General features: G+C 52.4%; 1 protein-coding gene across 2 annotated transcripts; it reads left to right on the forward strand.

Annotated features, from left to right (window-relative positions):
- Positions 1–553: 553 nt before the first annotated feature.
- Positions 554–19,120, forward strand: GNG12 (G protein subunit gamma 12). 2 transcript variants are annotated; one of them, XM_030953376.1, is made up of 4 exons: positions 554–628; positions 7,792–7,849; positions 15,968–16,084; positions 18,090–19,120. In XM_030953376.1, exons 3-4 carry the CDS (start codon positions 15,989–15,991, stop codon positions 18,213–18,215), a joined length of 222 nt encoding a protein of 73 aa, XP_030809236.1. In that variant the 5' UTR covers positions 554–628; positions 7,792–7,849; positions 15,968–15,988; the 3' UTR covers positions 18,216–19,120. The 2 variants fall into 2 exon arrangements, with proteins under 2 accessions (XP_030809236.1, XP_030809237.1); XM_030953377.1 differs by having other exon boundaries at positions 561–628; positions 15,965–16,084.
- The last annotated feature ends 286 nt before the right edge of the window (positions 19,121–19,406 follow it).

Below are 19,406 nucleotides of genomic sequence, written 5' to 3' on the forward strand. Positions count from 1 at the left end.
GGCCAGAGGTGGGGATGGGGATGAGCACAGCATTTTCCCCAGTTTTCCTGGAACTTTGTAGAATGCCAGACTAGGAGGGAGCCTTAAAGCTCAGCCCATTCCACCTTCCACACCTTCCACTATCCCAGGGTGCCCCAAGCCCTGTCCAAGCTGGCCTTAGACACTTCCAGGGATGGGGCAGCCACACTTTCCCTGGACAATCCATCCTCCCCACCCTCATTTTCCAGCCCTTCTCCCTCCTGCAGCTCCCAGGCAGGAGCCCGCATTCAAATTTCAACCCACACCCTCCCCTGCCTCTGGAGACAAATGAATTGCCAGGATCAAAGCCCCACAAGCACAGGCACGCCGGGCTCGTCCGGGCAGCAGACAAGCCTTTGCAAATACCACATCTGCCCCTCCCTGGCTCCCAAAATTCCCAAACCCTCCATCCCGGCAGAACAGCGTGGCCACGCCCACCATTCGCCTGGCCCCGCCCATCCCCGCATGGCCCCGCCCCGCCCCGTTCGGGGCGGGGCGGGGCCACGCGGGGATGGGCGGGGCCGATGGGGATAGAGGCGGGGCTTGGCTCGGTGGGCGTGGCCTCCGCTCCCGCTCCGGTCGCCCGTGGAGACACCGGGAGCGGCGCTCGGTGAGTACCGGGATCGCGGGATCGCGGGACAGGGGGGTTCCCACCGGGAACAGCGAGCTCCGCCGCCCGGCACAGCCCGCCCGGCGCCGCGGGGGCAGCGGGAAGCGCCGGCCCGGCCCTGCGGCCGCCGGGCCTGGCGGGGCGGGCCGGGCCCGAGCGGTGCCTGGCGGTTTTTGGGGTGGGTCTGGAGTTTTTTGTGGGGTTTTTTTCACCGATTTTTGGTTGTGCTCAGGGGGGTTCCCGGCGGGAGGCAGTGCGCCGGTGTGGTGTGGTTCAACAAGTGGCCCGGGAATGAGGGAATATCTGCTTAATTGTGTAAGAAACTATGTGCTTAATTAGGCAAAAATAATCCTAAAATAGGCAAATTTTTTTCTTCCTGTCCTTCTCCTTCCCGCCTCCTTCCCTCCAGACCTTCCCCGTGGCACCGATGGACACTCAGAGCTGGCGGCTCCAGCTCCAAGGGGGCCACCCCAGCTTTCAGCCAAATCCTTTGAATTTCCCCAGTTTTAGCATTCCCGGCCGTCAGGCCATGGGCTTTCCTTGGAATCACGGAGCTGTGCCTGACGGAGGAAGTTTCCCACGTGCGGGGAGTTGTGGGCTGAGTGTGGGAAGGAGGTTAATTAGTGGGAAGCGTCATTATTCCAGGAGGTTTCGTGTTGATACTGAGATTGCACGCCCTGTTGCAGTAATAGGTTTGCTCGAAATCATGGAATTGCAGAACATCCTGAGCTGGAAGGGACGCACACGGATCATCGAGCCCAACTCCTGGAAGTTTTTAGTTCCTTTAGTAACTTTAAAATTGAGATTCTCTATTGCAAGCTTGAATTCTTTACTTTTTTGGGAGTTGGGGGGGGAAGAGGGTTTTGAGTGTATATTGTGGTTTTAGCCTGGTGTCTTTAGGAGGGAGCTGGGGCTGTGTCAGGAGGGGTTTAGGTTGGATTTTGGGAAAGGTTCTTCCCGCAGGGGGTGGTGGGCACTGCCCAGATCCCCTGGGAATGCCAGGGCTCACTGTGACATTTTGGGGTTGTTCTGTGCAGGGCCAGGAGCTGGACCTGATGGTCCTCGTGGGTCCCTTCCAGCTCAGGATATTCCGTGATTCTGCGACTTAATTAGTGTGGCACATCAAGTGGAATTCCCAGCAGTTTGCCAGGCAATTATCTGGGGTTTTAATTGGCTCGGAACCCCCAGGATCAGGGACACTTTTATTTGTGTGTGTTGGTCTGGGGTGTGAATTGGTTCAGAAATTCTGAATTGGCACAGTTCTGGGAGTACAGGGTGGGTCGTGGACACTGGCAGGATTTTGTGCTGCTCGGTGCCACTAAATGAGCTTGAGGGATTAGTGTGGAGTTAATGACTCCTCAGTCCCGTATTCCATCCTGGCTGGGATGCACCACAGCATCTGGGATCTCTCTGATCAAGGAGCAATCTGTTCCAGAGAGGAACAGTGATGCTCTGGTGCTGAGGGCGAGCTCACTCCATAATCACCCAGCTGCTGGGGGATTTTTCCTTGAAAGATGAAATTCTCCTCTTGCCCTGCAGGAGTTTCTGGGGCTCCCAGGCAGCAGAACAACTGATCTCTCATGTCTTGCTGGTGTTAAATCAAATTTTTGAGTTGTGCTGTAGGTTTTAGATGTTTTTTTTTTATTTCAAATATAATCTGATAACTTTTTTAAGGACTGAAAGTTCTTAAGGTTATAGGTTCTGTTGCTAAAAAGACTCGGAATATTTCAACCAGATTCATTTGGAGCTCTCTGTAGCAGGGCCTGGGGTGACACAGTAGAATTATGGAATCCCAAATGGTTTGGGTTGGAAGGGACCTCCAATCCCACCCAGTGCCACCCCTGCCATGGCAGGGACACCTCCCACTGTCCCAGGTGCTCCCAGCCCCAGTGTCCAGCCTGGCCTTGGGCACTGCCAGGGATCCAGGGGCAGCCCCAGCTGCTCTGGGAATTCCAGCCCAGCCCCTGCCCACCCTGCCAGGGAACAATTCCCAATTCCCAATCTCCCATCCATCCCTGCCCTCTGGCAGTGGGAGCCATTCCCTGTGTGCTGTCCCTCCAGGCCCGTTTAAAAAATCCCTCTCCCTCCTTTTTCTGTGGCTCCAGCGTCCCTGCAAGAGCTGCTGGGAGGAGCTGAACACGGCATTCTGTGGGCTGGGAAGGTGCTGCTTCCCTGGCCACAGCTCCCCAGACCCCCGTGTGTCCCTCTGTGGCCGTGCTGTGTTGTGAAAGCAGATCCACGTCGCTGCTGCAGAGCTCCGTGCTCAGCCCCACGAGCGCTCAGCCTTTGCCTTTGTCCCCTTTGCCGGAGCAGAGATCACTGCAGGGGCGGAGGGAAGCGTTTCCAAAGGTTTGCAGTTATCAGGGGAAGCACAGCACGGCCCTGGCCGAGGCACAGAGCACGATTCCTGGGAGGATTGAGTTGCTGCAACTCCATCTGTGCTTACACAAACGCTGGGAAAGGGGGAAAGCTGCTGTGTCCTGGCACAGAAATACCCCTGGGCAGGGCAGGACTTGGAGTGAAACTCCATTAACTGGGATGGAACACCCCCAGTTCCTGAAAGTCATCGTGGACTCAGTTTTTCTTGGGAAATGGGAGCTGCAGATGTGTGGTGACTCTTAGGATTGCTGCTCTGCTGGAGTTGTGCAGCTGTTTGGTGAATTTTGCACTATTGCACAGTTGGGGCTTGTTTTTCCAAACCTCAGAGCTCCCCCTGCACTCAGTGTTGGGAGCTCTTGGTCCCACATCATTTCTGCTCTCAGGAGTCACCTGGGGGGAGTTTGGAAGGGTGAGACAGCGCTGGTGACATGAAAAAAAGAAAGAAAGTTGAAAAAAAAGCAGAAAGTTGCCATTCTGTGTTTTGCAAGGACTGATGAGAAAGAGCAGAGGCCATGACAGAAGTGCTCAGGGTGACTGGGGTGTGCTGGGATTCCCCAAGGGATTTTAGGGAGGCAGGTAGAAGCAGGAGGGTGGGGGCAGCAGTGGGGGTACCCACGGGAGGTGGGGTGTGGTGGGGGTCCATCCAGCCCCTGGGAAGCCATGTGGCTCTGGGGACCCAGCATTGCTGACTGGGGAGCTGCTGAGCCCCTTCCAGCCAGGTGTCCCTGGGGAGGAGAGGATCCACTCCTGCTCTTGTGGTGACACCCTGCAGAGCTGCCTCCAGGGCCCCCAGGAGAGGAGAGACCTGGAGCTGCTGGAGGGAATCCAGAGGAGGCACCAGGATGGTCCCAGGGATGGAGCAGGGAGAGCTGGGAGTGTTCACCTGGAGAGGAGAAGCTTTGGGGTGGCCTCAGTGTGGCCTGGAGGAGCTACAGGAAGGATGGAGAGAGGCTTTGGACAGGGATGGAGGGACAGGACACAGGGCATGGCTCCCACTGCCAGAGGGCAGGGCTGGATGGGAGATTGGGAATTGGGAATTGTTCCCTGGCAGGGTGGGCAGGCCCTGGCACAGCTGGGGCTGCCCCTGGATCCCTGGCAGTGCCCAAGGCCAGGCTGGACAGTGCTTGGAGCACCTGGGACAGTGGGAGGTGTCCCTGCCATGGCAGGGGAACAGAACAAGATCTTTAAGGTCCCTTCCTACCCCAACCATTTGGGATTCTCTGCAAGCTGGGGCCTGGGGTTCAGTGTGCCCCAAATCCCAGCTCCCTGGGAGCCCCAGGCAGCGTGGCTGGGCCTGGATCTCAGCTTTGGGATGTTCCTGGACACCAGCAGCTGAGTATTTTTAGTTGTGTTCCTTTTGAATATTTGGTAAAACAGGCAATGTGTTTATATTCAGCTTCCTGTGTCCGTATCAGCGTCTTGGCATGTGCTGGAGTTCCAGGGGGAGGAGGGAAAGGGAAGAAAGTGTGTTGTGAGGGTTATTTGTGCTGCAGCAGCTGAGGCTGCTGGGATCAGCTCCTTGTTTAAACACTGGGCTCAGCTCAGGCTGAGCCAGCCTTGCTTCCCCTTTGTTTACCCCCTTTGTCTTCCCATCCCTTCTCCCATGGATTTCCAGTCCTGCTGTGCAGGGACAGGTGAGTTTTTGGCAGCTTTGCTGTGGATGTGTGATCCTGTCCTTCCTGCCCTGCTCTGAGGAGCCCTGCTCTGTGCAGGGGCTGTTCTCCAGCCTGGCTCTCGGGTGTTTGGAGGTGGAAAAGCCCCTCTCAGTCCTGCTGGGAAGGGAGCAGCCTGCATTCCCAGCCTGCATTCCCAGCCTGCATTCCCAGGCTGCTGCCCTGATCCAGCTGCTCTGTGCCGTCACCCTTTGCTCTCCAGAGCCATTCCCTGTGCAGAGCCACTGGGAGCTCACAGGGGAGGTTTTGTCTGGTGTTTCCATCTCAAGGAGGGTTTTCCTTGTGCCCAACCCCCCCAGAGCACATAACCAGGAGGTTTCTTGGTGCTGTAAGCTGGGGAGGGAAATTTCTCCCTCCCGGTTTCCAGCAGAATGCCAAGGGGATGTCCTGGGGCCCAGCCCTTGCTGCCTGAACCAGGGAAACATCGGGGACTGGTGGTTACCACAGAAAGGGAAAAATAGGGCAGCTTTGGATGAGATATTGGGATAAATTCCTCCCTGTGAGGGTGCCCAGAGCAGCTGTGGCTGCCCCTGGATCCCTGGCAGTGCCCAAGGCCAGGCTGGACACTGGGGCTGGGAGCACTTGGGACAGTGGGAGGTGTCCCTGCCATGGAAGGGGCTTGGGATGAGGTGAGCTTTGAGCTCCCTCCCCACCCAAACCAGTCTGTCATTCTGTGGTTGCTGTGAATAATTTTGAGCAGATCCCAAATGACATTTTCAGCTCTGTTTGTAGCTTCAAGCCCCCTCCCAAGGTCAGGGTTTCTGCTCTGAGCTTGGAGCTGGGATAAGCAGAAAGTGTCCCTGACTTCTGTGGGACAGGGACCATCCCTTTCCCAGCTGAATCTGGTTCATGTTGCTGTAGACCTTGCAAGGGATTCCTCCTGCAGAGCAGGGATGCTCCAGCTGGAGCTGGAACTCCTGCAGAGCAGGAGGAGCTGGCTGGTGCTGCCAGCCTTGGCCAGAGGGACTGGGACCCATCCAGCTGTGGAATTTCCTCACCCACGTGCCCTTCCCTGATTTATTCCTTCCCCAGCAGGGCCTGGCCTCTGAGTGGAGGCTTTTGCAGGGGGTGCATTACTCCAGCCTCAAACTATGCCAGCAATGCTGGCTTTGTGGGTTTGTATGAGTGGCTTGATAGGAGCTTTGATTAGGCAGGAGTTGCAGTGTGGCTCTGGGCTGGAAGGCAGCCCCAGGAGCTGGAATCACTGCTCAGGCGAATTAGAGATGGGCTTGGGCTGGCTCATCCCTGAAGCTCTCTCCCAGCCCAAACCATTCCTGGTTCTTGTGGCTGTGTCTGCATCCCCCTCTGTATGCACAAGCCAGTTTAAAAACTCTTCTTATTTTTCCCTGGCAGCGTGCAGGGGGTGTGAGCAGGTTGGGATGTTGCACAGATAAGCAGAGGAGCTGCTTTTCCATTCCAGCTTTGATTTTGTGCAGCAGTCACACGTCCCTGGAGGAGGTTACGTGTCACATTTATTTATTTTGGTTTCCTTGCTGGATGTGGACAGGACAAGCCTGGCACAGGGACAAGGACTGTGGCAAGGCAGACTGTCCCTAACACAATTTATTTTCCTCCTCCACACAGTGATTTGATCAGCACTTGTTAAAAGTGTGATCCCGTATCCAGCACGGCAAGTGGGGTGTGATTATAATGGGAATACTGCCCGTGCTGCCTGCTGGAATCTGAAATGCAGGGAATTCTCAGAACTTTGGGCTTGTAAGCTTTAGCTTAGAATTAAACCTGTGATTTGATCTGAGACCTCGGGAAAGGCTCCCAAACTGAGGTGCCAGAAGTGAGAATGTGGATTTATAGTAAAGCAGAGACACGTTAAGCTAAATACAGGAAAGTTTAGAGTTTAAAATATGGGAAAAATAAAAGTTATTACAGAAGTAAACAAAGAGTTTAGAATGCAGCACTGTAGGTTTGTGTGTCATAACATGATTGGCTAAAAGAGCTTACACTGTAGCATGAGTCCATAAAATGAAATATTTAAAAATTGAGTCAAAACCAGAAATATCCTTGTTGACAGTGTTTTATTAGTCAATAACTCCTTAAAAAGTCTTACAGCTAAGGGTCTTGAGACCTTCTAAACCATGTTGTAATGATAAGAGCCAAATTCTCCCTTCCTGCCTATGCAGAACACAAGAAAAACAAACCACATCATCAAAACCAATTCAAAAGTCCCGTCTGTAATTCCTCCCAGAATTCCCCAAAGTCAATTACCACAGCTGCCTGCCTCGCTCAGGGGCGGCCCTGGGGAATTTCAGGTGGGTTTTTGCCTCCCCCTTCCCTGGCAATGAGGGCAGGGGATGCCTGTGGTGGGCACAGAGCAGCCCTGGCAGTGCAGGCTGGATCCATCCCAGAGGCTGAAATCCCAGATCTGGCCGTGCCCTGGCTGTGCCAGCTCAGGAAGTGCCCCTGCTCCCAGTTCCACCTGCACTGGGCATCCCGGGGAGGGTCCCACGGGCATTGCCAGCCCCTGGTGGATTGGGAGCTGCTGGAAGCTGGCACACAGCTGGCTGGCACTGCAGGGATTGAGCAGCAGCACAGCACGGCCAGCAGAGTGAAGGGAGGGGTGATTTGACTTGTAAATCCCTCCCTGCTCCAGCTCTCACACAATTCCCATCACCTGATGGGTCCCATCACCCTCAGGGGGCTGGGGGTGCTCACCTGGAGAGGAGGAGGATCCAGGCAGAGCTCAGAGCCCCTGGCAGGGCCTGAAGGGGCTCCAGGATGTGAGGGCTGATAGAATTCCAGGTTTCTCTCTGGGTGTGCAAGGCCTCCACAGGGAATGTGGGCTCTCAGGTTTGTCTGGGCAGTGATTTACACCCAGCTGTGAGGACACATCACTGCAGGCTGACAGCTCCGAATCTCCAGCGTCAAAGGAATCCTGGAATGGTTGGAAGGGACCTTAAATCCCCTCCAGTCCCACCCCCTGCCTTGGCCAGGGACACCTTCCACCATCCCAGGCTGCTCCAAGTTTGAGGTGGATTTTCCAATCTCAAATTATTGTTTTTGTGATTAGCCTTAAGCCACAAGTGCCAACCCCCCCCAGCTTTGGCTTCATTGAACAGTGAAATCCTTATAACTTTTATTTTATTCTTATTTCAGGATCATTACACCGATAAAATCAAGGCAAGCTGGACAGGGAGCAAGTCTGCCTATGTAGGTGAGTTTCCAGTCCACTCTGGTTCTTTTATTTCATGCAAAATACAAAGCAGCATGACAGGTCCCAAACCCTGGTGATTTAATTTTATTCTGGAGCAGAACAAATATAAAGTCCTTGGCAGGACTGCTGACACTTTTCACCTCATTATTTTAACTGCCTGACTGCTTTTGGGTTGAATTCAGGGGCAGAAAAACCTGCTTTTCCCACAGAAATTAAGCTTTTCCTTGTTTATTCCCCTGATTAGGGATAATTTTTGCCAGCCTGCAAATCTTCACCATTTCTGTTTTTGCTGTGCTACAGTGTTTGGTTTTTTTTTGACCATCAAAAAATGCAAATTATTCTATATTCCCCCCATCCTTAAAAATAGGCACCTGGATAAATTCCTGCAGCCAAGGAGGTGGTGAAATCCTTCCCACCTTCCCAGTTCCTGGAGCTGAGCCCCATGGAGTTCTCCCCAGAGCATCCCAGGCTTTATCTGTGCCAGACAAAGAATCTGCTGAAGGTCACAGAACCTGGGGCCAGGCTGGAGCTGCCAGCACAGCCCTCTCCTGCTTTGCAGCCTGATTTTCATGCAGCTGAAAGTCTCTTTGCAAATGTCTCTTTGGAGTTTTTCCTTCTTTCCCTGTGGGGAGGAGCAGGGACCTTCTGTGGAGAGGCTGCCCTGCAGTTCATTGCCTTTTCCAGTCTCTCTAAAATAACACTGCTCAGATGTTTTTCAAAGTAACCTTGATCTAAAAGTCGCTTTTCGTGTGTGCTAAAGGTACAAGAAGTGAAGTCAGGAGAAATGCAGGGGAAAGCAAAAGCAGGTTTTTCCACTGCTCCTCTCCCAGAATGTGCTTTGGGTTTGACAGAATCCCACAGTGGGGGCTGCCTTTGAAAATCAAAGGGAGCTGCAGCCTGGTTTGATCAGCAGGATGGTGCTGGAATAACTTAGGAAGGGGAGGTTATGGAGGAGCACAGCCTTAATTAAACACCCAGAACACCAAGTCCAATTGAAGATCTTGGGAGTTGTCTGTTTCCTTTCATTTCACATCATTAGGGGTTTTAATCCCCAATTAAGACACTGGCAGTGTTATTTATAATGAAAAAAAGAAAGATCTCTAGTGTAGAATCTCTCAATACTCTCAAGTGTAAATTCTCTGAAGGAGGAAACGTCACAAATGGATGTTCTGTGCTTTAAGGGCCTTTTATTCTGTGTTTGCACTGACAAGCACCCTGTGCAAACCAGGTGGATCTGCCACAATTCCCAATTCTCATCCAGCCCTGGCTGCTGCACCTTCTCCAGGAGGGGGATGGCAGCAGAGCAGGGCCTTGCTGGACCTTTTCTGCTGCAAAATTGGCTTTGAAATCTGAGCTGCCTGAGCTCCCCCAAGCCCTTCAGCTGCAGTGCACCCCAGAGCAGCCCCATCCTCCCCAAAACCACTGCAAGTCCTGCAGCTGCCAGATGCTCCAGCTTTCCTTCTCCAGAGGGTGAGCCCTGGGGCAGGATCTTGTCTGGGGAGGATCTTGCTTCCTTTCATCAAACCTAAACTTTTTCTTGTGTAAAGCTCATATAAAATATTTGTGCCATGACTGTGAATCTTGCCTGAGAGCTCTTTAAAAATCCAGTCCTGTTTAAAATCCAGTCCTGCTTAAAAATCTAGTCTTCCTTAAAAATCCAGCCCTTCTCACCTGCTCAACCAGGGAGCTGCTACTCACAGCTTGGTTTGGGGCAGGTGTGGAAAAATCTTTCTCCTTCTCCTTGATGGGAGCAGGGAGGTCATTGGTGACCCCTGTTTGCCATTTTTCCTGGGAAGTTTGCACTGTGGGTGTTGTGTTCAGTCTGAAAAGGGCAGGAGTGGCTCGGGGTGCTCCCAGAAATCTGTCAAATATTGTGCCACTTGTCTCGCTGCTCCTTGTGTGGGGAATAAGGGTCATGAAATTCCAGAATTCGGCTTGGGAGGGCCCTCAAAGCCCACCCAGTACTCCCAGAAATCTGTGAAATATTGTGCCACTTGTCTCTCTGCTCCTTGTGAGGGGAATAAGGGTTGTGAAATTCCAGAATTTGGGATGGGAGGGCCCTCAAAGCCCACCCAGTGCCACCCCTGCTGTGGGCAGGGCCACCTCCCGCTGTCCCAGGCTGCTCCATGCTGGCCTTGGACCCTTCTAGGGATGGGACAAAAGCACCATCAAGAGAGAACTGACCCAAAAGCATCTCGAATCCCTGCTTTGCTCCACCCTCGGTGTCCCGTTTTCCTGCTGCCCAGGTCCATTTCCATTCTCTCTGGCACAAGGAGGAGGTCCCAGCTCCGGAGCTTCCACTGGGTGTCAGCACGGCCCCGCTCTGGGCCGGCAGAGCCCTGGGCTTTCCCCTGGGCTGCTGGCAGGAAGAAGCAGGCAGGCAGCATGGCCGGGGCAGGGATGGGCTGTTGGGCTGGAATTCCTGCTCCCTTCCTTCCCTTCCTCCCCAGCAGGAGCAGTGGGACGTGCCTGCCTGCTCCCAGTGCTCCCAGTGCTCCCAGTGAAGGTGCCAGCCGGTCCTGCAGGGTTTGCTTTGGGGTGGGAGGGCAGCCCAGCCTTCCCAGAGGTGCTGCAGGCACACAGCTCAGGGTGCTCCCCTCCACACAGCCCTTCCACTCTTTTCCCACCCTGAATAATCATCCAGGCTTCCCAAATCCTTTGCAAGGTCCTTGGGCCTGCCAGGGCAAGGCACCTCCTTGCTGGGGACATTCAGCAGTGCCGAGGGCCATTTGGGTTTCAGGTGGGCAGGGGCATCCCTTGGGTGCTCCCTTCTCCCTCCTGCTGGGCTGGCAGGGGCTCTGTGCCGGTCCCAGCCTTGCTAGGTCTCCTTGTTCCAGGTGCTGCTGTGCTCCAGGGTGTGCAGGACCAGGGGGACACCTCAGCTCTCACTGCGCCTCCAAATCCTCTGCAGCACTTGGGCTGGAAATAGAGCCAGGCACACTGAGATTCCTCCAGCACATTCTTACGCTGGAGGCCTGAAAAATCAGAGATCAAAACTGGGGAATGTCCCAATTCCAGAGAGTTGGTGCTGCTCCTGTGGCATTGTTTCAGCGGTTGCTGTGGCCGGTTGTGCTCCAATGCCTGCTCAGAACTGAGCTGTTTATCCCTGCCCCCACCTTCAGTGCCAGCAGTGGCCTCCTGGCTTGGACTGGGAGCATTTTCAGGTTCTGCAAGTCCTGACAAACCCTGAGCTCCCAAGGGTGCCCTGTAGGAAAACCAACCCCCAGCGTTCAAGTCCTGACCGGCCCCAGCCCCTGCAGGGCTCCTGGGAAGGGATCAGTGCAGAGCACCCCGAGACCAAGGGAGCCTCAGCCTGCTCCTGCCCTGCTCCTGGAGTGGCCACGGGGGCCAGCCCAGTCTCTGCCATCACCCCCTGCTCCTGCCACCGCTCCAGGGGCCGCTGGGGCTCCTTCTCCCTGTTCTCCATAAGGATTTCCCTCAGCTTGGTGCCACTCCCTGCACCCCTCTTCCTCTTCCTCCTCCCAACACCTTCCTGCCCGACAAATCCCTGCATCTTCAGAAGCAAAATTTTATTCTTTTTATTCCTGTGAGCTCTGGGGAGTGTGAGTTGCTCAGAGGAGGCAGCTGGATTTGGGGTTTGCTGGTGTTGTTCCCAAATTGTTTGCAGGGTGCCAGCTGAAGGCAGTGGGATGAAAGCATGCCAGGGAGGAAGGAGGGAGCAGAATGGCAGCAGCCAGAGCCTGTGTCAGTGGTGGTGACAAACCAGACCCAGCTTCAAAGTGTCCCAGCAAACAGCAGGGAGATTGCAGGACTGGGAATGGTGTCACTTGGAAACCTGCAGCACTCGTGGTGGAATTACTGCAACTAACTCGAGCTCAGGGCTGGGAATGAGCTGGGAGCAGCAGCTCTGAGCTTGTCCAGCTGCTTGTTTCCCTCTTTTCCCCCTATTCCCGTGTATTTTAGAGAAGTGGGATCATTCCCAGGGTGGAGGATTGTTTCTGGTTTATCAGGCAGCAGCATCCAAACATTTCTGGGCTGGAGCTGCTCCAGCATGGATTCCCTGCAGCAGCAGCTGAGATTCCTGGGGCTCCCTCCCACCCCATGGGCCTGCAGGGCCCCCCCACAGGGCAGCAGGGTCAGTGGGGACATTGGGAACACCCCATGTCCTTTTCCTGCCCTTTCCTTGGCGAGTTTGGCACATCCATCCCCCTTCCCACCCTGCCCAGCAGGGCTCCAGTGGCTCTGGAAAGGGAGAGCCCTTTGGAACCTGCATTTGCAGGTCAGCTGTAACTTTAGATCCCTGCTGGCAGCCCTGGAAAACAAACCAGGGGCTGGAAAACAAACAAGGGGCTGGAAAACCAGGGCAGGAAAACCAGGGGCTGGAAAACAAGCCAGGGGCTGTCAGGGTGTTACACTTGGAGGTGCTGATGTTGTCACTGGTGTTGGTTTGTGTTTTGCCCAACCTGCTCTGTTGATCCAAAATCTGAGTTATTCACCTCAAAATCTGCTTTATTTCAAAGAAGCAGTTACAAGACACCTTTGAAGCTTTATCCTGCTGCCAGCCAGGCTCTGCTGCTCCAGTAGGAACTGGCTTGGCGTAACTGGAGCAAACTGGGAGCTGTGTTCCAGGCAGAGCTGCTGGGATTTCCAGCAGATCCCCAGGCCTGCTTTAGCAGGGCTGATTTAATTACCTTGCACTCAGCAGGTGCCTCACAAGTCCTGGATCTAAGAGAGTAAATAAGACAGTCCAGAGTTTAATTATCCACTGGAGCTGGGCTCTGGCAGCCAGCCCAGGCGGATCTGGGGATCTGCTGCATGGCAACCTCATTACCCAAAGCCTGGGGAAAGAAATGGGGCAAGGCCTGGAAAAACAGGGCTTTTCTCTGCAAGAGAGGCAGCTCCACCTGTCTGCAGGTGTTTTGAGACAGGAAAAAGTGCAGGTGTGTGGCTGCTGGAAGTGCACTGGAAGTTTCCTGTGCTTTTGTCTTGCCTTGGCAGGGTGCAGCTGGTGGGAATCCATCTGTGCAGTTTGCAGTGGGTAAATGAGAAATCAATCCTTCCCTGGCAGGGTGGGCAGGCCTGGCACAGGTGCCAGAGCAGCTGTGGCTGTCCCTGCATCCCTGGCAGTGCCCAAGGCCAGGCTGGGTGGGTTTGGAGCCCTGGGACAGCGGGAGGTGGCCCTGCCATGGCAGGGTGGTGCCAGGGAGGCTGCTCTGGGTCTGATCCTTTGTCTGCTTTTAGGCTCTGAGTCAGACCCAAGGGAGAGTTGCAGCCGTGCCTGCAGCTGCTCTGGGCTTTGGGAATCTCTGTCACCACCAGCCCGGGTCCTGCTCAGCTGTGTCACAGCCAGGGGACCGAGTTTGTCACCGGTGTCCCCACAGGGAACCCCCTCCTGCCCGGAGCAGCGTGAGGTCACAGCAGGGAATCCTGCAATGCTTTGGGCTGCAAAGGACCTGAAATCCCACCCAGTGCCACCCCTGCCAGGACAGGCACAGCTCCCAGTGTCCCAGGAGGCTCCAAGCCCCAGTGTCCAGCCTGGCCTGGATCACCAGCCACCTTTTGGTATTGGTGGTGAACAGAAAAACTTGTTGAAAATTCATTTTTGGTGCATGTAGCATAGGAGGAGGAGCTGGGACTGGGAGTGCTGGGGCACACCAGAGATCCCAAGGGAAGGTGTTGGGGTGGGGGAGGCTCCAGGGCTGCCTGCTGAGCACCAGGGATCATTTCCTAGAAATCAGAGCTGTGCCCTGTCCAAATGAGGGATTGTTTCCTCAGGGAGCAACTTCTTCTCCTGGCAGATCCTCCTGGCCCAGCAAACCCTGCCCAGGGCTCTGAACCCCCACGTTCTGCAGAATTCTGGCACCTGCAGTTAAATCTGGGGAGTTCTGGGAAGTGCGGGGTGCCCTGGGAGAAATCCCATGGCTGCAGCAGCTCGGATCCATTGCCAGGAGCTGGGGAGGAAAACAGATTTATGGGGAGCTGACCTAGTTGCTGTAAATCTCCCTGCAGAAGAGATTTAGTAATCTTAGGAGGGCTATTAAAGCTCGTGCTTGTTTGGAGATGGGCAAACGCAGCAATTTAATTTTCAAATCTTACGGTTTGGCTTGTTTTGGTTTGGTTTGTTTTTTCCAAACATCTCATTTATTAACAAAGCTCAGCAGCTGGGAAAATAAGCACTGGAGCTTTCCTAAGGAGGTCAGTCCATGTAGGGTGGGAGGGGATCCAGAGACTCCAACAGCTCCAGTGGCAAAAGGGGGTTTGGGGCTGGGGAGGGAAAGCTGAGTGTGGCCTTTCCCCAGTTAAATGAGAGGATAATCGTTTATCTTTTAATTCTGCAACTTTTTTAACCTTAAAAAATATGTACTCGAGTTAGAGGAATCAGCAGCTCCTGAACTGCCCTCTCAGAGCTGCATTTGTTACTGGATAAAAACACATTGCTGTGTTGGGTTTTTCACACTGCAGGGGCTGGACTGGGAGATTGGGCTCCGTTTGTGGTGGGTTTGTGCTTTGTGTCCGTGTGAAACAGCTCTGTGTTATCCCAGAGAGGATCTTGGGGGCTCCATGGGCAGAGCCCCTGTTGAATCAGCAGCTCCAGTTGGAGTTTCCTGCTGGGAAAATTCATTTTTCATCTAAAGGGGCTCCAGGAGAGCTGCAGAGGGACTGGGGACACGGGATGGAGGGACAGGACACAGGGAATGACTTCCAGAGGGCAGGGATGGATGGGAGATTGGGAATTGGGAATTGTTCCTGGGCAGGGGCTGGGATGGAATTCCCAGACCCTGGATCCCTGGCAGTGCCCAAGGCCAGGGGGACATTGGGGCTGGGAGCACCGTGGATCTGCAGGGGGATCTCTTTTACTGCAGGAAACGAGTTTTCAGTGGCGCCCAATCTGAGGAGCGACCGTCCCTCCCCCAGCATTTCCTGCCCTCAGCTTTTCCAAGGAGCGTCCCCTGCCAACAGGGCCTGGGAGCAGGAAAATGCCGTGTCCCAGCCTGCTGGGCTGGCACTGGAGAGCTGCCCTGCTGCCAGGCTGGGAGAGGGAAACCTGAGCCTGCAGGGGCTGCTGGAAAGGGCACCGAGCTGCCTGGGAGCACACACAGGGGGTGACACACGGGGGGGTGACACAGGAGGGGCTCAAACACAGCTCCTCTCATCTCCTGGAGCTGGGCAAAGCCAGCAGGGCCCTGCTGGAGCCTGCCGGGATACAGGACAAGGACATGGGCAGGGCTGGGCTGAAGATTCCTGCAGGCCTGAACAATTTGGAATCCCAGACTGGTTTGGGTTGGGAGAGGACTCAAAGCCCACCCAGTGCCACCCCTGCCATGGCAGGGACACCTCCCACTGTCCCAGGCTGCTCCCAGTGTCCAGCCAGGCCTGGGATGCTCAGGACTAAGGTAGAGAGCCAGCCAGGGGCGCTGGGCTCAGCCTGTGCCAGGGGTGGCATTTATGCCCAGAAAGGTTCTCCAGCCCTGGCACAGCTGAGTCCCCATCCCTGGAGGGATTTCAATCCCTGTGGATGTGGCACTTGGGGACACAGAGCAGGGGTGGCCTTGGCAGTGCTGGGGATGGTTGGACTGGATGGTCTGATATTCCAAGCCCACTATGCTGTGGTTCCACCCTGGCTCACTCCCTTCACTCTGCAGGAGCTTGTCCCCTCCCCTGGGGCAGCTCCCAGGGATGTTGTGGCTTTCCAGAGCCCTCTGGGATCCCTGGAACCCCAGGGGAAGCTGCACAGGGGAGATCCAGTGGCCCAAGCTGTGCCACAGCCTCAGAAACCTGCACAGTGTGGGGAATGAATTTGTAGACAATTCTCAAACATCTAAAACAGTCAGCTTCTGGTTTTGTGAATTGTAACATCTGTGTCGTCTCAGCCTTCTCATGAGACTGGAAATGGAATAAAGGTTTTTACAACACCTCTCAGTTGCCCCATCTCTGGGTCAGAAAGGGCCTAACCTGACGGCACAGCAGCTCCATGCCTTTCTCTGGAGCGTGTTTTACCTCCAGAGATGTTTTTTAGCTGATTCCACCTGTTGGATGCCACAATAATAACGTTTAAAAATCCCTTTTTGCGGCGTGTGTAGTGGATGCCTGTGTGTAGCAGCAGCTCAGGGCGCTGTGCTGCCTTCTGCAATAACAACCCCCTGTGTTTCCAAGCAGAGCTTCCCTGCCCCACTGAAAATGTCAGGCAAAACAGCCACCACGAGCAACAACATCGCCCAGGCCCGCAGGACCGTGCAGCAGCTCCGGATAGAGGCCTCCATCGAGAGGATAAAGGTGAGCACAGAGGCATTCCCCCTCCTCCTCCTCCTCCTCCTCCTCCTTGGCTTCCCCTCCTGGCTGTAGGACAGGGACTTTGCAGAGTGTCTGTGCGGGTTTGGTGTCTTTGTGCACCCACAGCTCAGTGTTTGCTGCTCTCGAAGCTCAAGAATTCCAAATAAATAATAATAAATAGAAATAAAATAAAATTAATAAATAATAATAATAGTTAATAATAAATAATAAATTATAAAATATAATAATAAATAATAGTTAATAATAAATAATAAATAATAAAATATAATAAAATATAATAAAATATAAGATATAATAATACATAATAGTTAATAATAAATAATAATAAATAATAATAAATAATAAATTATAATTATAATAAATGTTAATAATAAATAATAATAAATAATAAAATGTAATAATAAATAATAGCTAATATAATAGTTAATAATAGTTAAAATATAATAATAAATAATAATAAATAATAATAAATAATAAGAAATATAATAAGATATAATAATAAATAATAGTTAATAATAAATAATATTATTATTTAATTAATTAATATTAATTAAATAATATTAATTAATATTATTAATTAATATTATTTATTTAATAAATAATAATATTATATAATAATAAATAAATAATAAAATATAATAGAATCTAATAATAAATAATAGTTAATAATGAATAATAATGAATAATAAAATATAATAATAAATAATAGTTAATATAATAGTAGATAATAGTTAAAATATAATAATAAATAATAATGAAATATAATAATAATAAATAAATCCATTTCTTGTGGCTAATATCTCACCCAATATCCCCTCTGGCATTGGGCAGCCGTTCCCCCTTGTCCTGTCCCTCCAGGAGAGATGAAAATCCCCCTGGAATGATTTTGAAGCCCTGTGGGAACTGGATTTGTAGACAATTCTTGAAGTCTGACGGAAGGTTCACACAGTGTGGATTTGTATGCAAAGTTTGGGATAAGAAATGTTAATTTAGAAATGGGATAGGGCAGATATTGTTGACAGAGAAATGGAGCTAGAAACAAGTTCTAAAGGGTGCTTTTGTAAATAAGAGTAGGTACTTAGGAGAAATAGAATTATGAAAGATGAAGTCATGAGGGGTAATTTTGGATGATTGGCTTTAAGGTATTTATGCTATGGTAAAAGTTGATAGGTGAAGCAACACTTAGAAAGCGTTGTAGTTAGGAAATGGCTGGTTTGTGATGGTGGTGGTGTGAAGCCCCTCCTGTTTGCAGTGTCCTGTGGGAGCCAGGTGGAGCCTTTCCCTGCCTGGTGTCACAGCAGCCCCAGGGAGCCCCAGGCTCCATCCTTCCCTCATTCCCTGGGGATCACACCAGCAGGTCCTGGAGGATGAGTCCATGTCCAGCCCCTCTCCCGCCCCATGAGGCTCCCTCCCCGCCCTGAGCCCCATTCTGGTGCCATTTCCATGGCAAACCCCATCTTTGCTGATTCCCTGTGCCCCATTTCCATGGCAACCCCCATTTGTACTGATTCCCTGTGCCCCATTTCCATGGCAAACCCCATTTTTGCCAATTCCCTGTGCCCCATTTCCATGGCAAACCCCATTTTTACCGATTCCCTGTGCCCCATTTCCATGGCAAACCCCATTTTTACCGATTCCCTGTGCCCCATTTCCATGGCAAACCCCATTTGTACTGATTCCCTGTGCCCCATTTCCATGGCAAACCCCATCTGTGCCGATTCCCTGTGCCCCATTTCCATGGCAAACCCCATTTGTACTGATTCCCTGTGCCCCATTTCCATGGCAAACCCCATCTGTGCCGATTCCCTGTGCCCCATTTCCATGGCAAACCCCATTTGTACTGATTCCCTGTGCCCCATTTCCATGGCAAACCCCATTTTTGCTGATTCCCTGTGCCCCATTTCCATGGCAAACCCCATTTGTACTGATTCCCTGTGCCCCATTTCCATGGCAAACCCCATCTGTGCCGATTCCCTGCGCCCTGCAGGTGTCCAAGGCCTCGGCTGACCTGATGCTGTACTGTGAGGAGCACGCCAAGAAGGATCCCCTGCTGATGGGAATTCCAGCCTCTGAGAACCCCTTCAAGGACAAGAAAACCTGCATTTTGTTATAGGGCAGGGGCAGCTCCTGCTGCCCAGCCCCTGCAGCCCCGCTGGGCCGGGCCAAGCACCACCAGTCCCCCAGGTACCTGCGCCCCATGGGCACCCCCTGAGCCCGCCCAGAGCGTTCCCTGAGCTCCCCAAGGCATTCCTGCTGACCCCTGTCCCCCTGAGGAGCTTCCTGGCTCAGCCCCTGTCTGTCCTGGCCAAGGGAATGGGCTCCAGGGTCTCTGCTCGGGGGGTCCTGGTGGCATTTGCCAACTCCAGCACGACCAAAGTTGCCTGAGCTTTGCAGGTAAAGCAAAGCTGTAGAGACCTGATGGAATCACTGGGTTTACATTTTATAAAATTATGGATTTGCTTTTGTTTTTCTGGGGGGGGGGGTTGTGCCTGTGCTGGCAGCACCTGTTTGTGCACAGGCACGCTTAAAGTGCATTTTCTAGCAAAATCTACCTTGCAAAATGATTGTAGCAGCTGCTGGGGAGCTCCAGGGAGCTCTGCCTCAGCCTTCCTCCTGCTGGCCTCTCATCCCAGGGCTTTCAAAGGATAGAGCTGGGAATCAGAGATGCTTTCCTTGCTTTCCGTGAGTTGGAAAAGCAGAATTTCCAGCTTGGATTCTGCTGTGTTTTTTCTCGAATAAAACACCTGTGTTAGTGTAAAACACACCCTCAAAGAGATGAGAAAAGAAAGAGAGGCTGGAAGTGCCCTGGCAGAGCTGAGGAACGCTGCCCTCGCTCCCAATCCCAGCTGGGTTCTGAGCAGGGAGTCAGAACTTGACTCATTTTTATTAAAGAAATCCATTTTTAAACAGGAAAAATGCCAAATTAGCTCTAGCTTGTGGTTATGCATCTATAATTGAGGGCCTTTCCATCTAGTATATATTTTATATATACACATAATAAAAAAGTCTTTCTCTGTGTGTGTGTGCAGATATATAAACTTTATGTATTAACAGCAAAAATTTAAGTGTTCAAAAATAATCCTGGCTTCAGCTGGCTGCAAAAGTCCTCCTGTGCAGGCAGCTGAAGGCATCTGCCAGAACCCTGCATTTCTGGGAGGATATTTGCAGAATTCATGAACCACTTGTCATTTACGTTGCACATTTGTCATTTCTACATGAAATTATAGACCCACTTTTGATAGAGAATAAAAAATTCAACGTTGTTTGACAAATCTCTTTGGCAGAGCCCCAAAAATGAGCCTGA

The sequence above is a fragment of the Camarhynchus parvulus genome, chromosome 8, assembly GCF_901933205.1.
Source record: "Camarhynchus parvulus chromosome 8, STF_HiC, whole genome shotgun sequence".
NCBI lineage: Eukaryota > Metazoa > Chordata > Aves > Passeriformes > Thraupidae > Camarhynchus > Camarhynchus parvulus.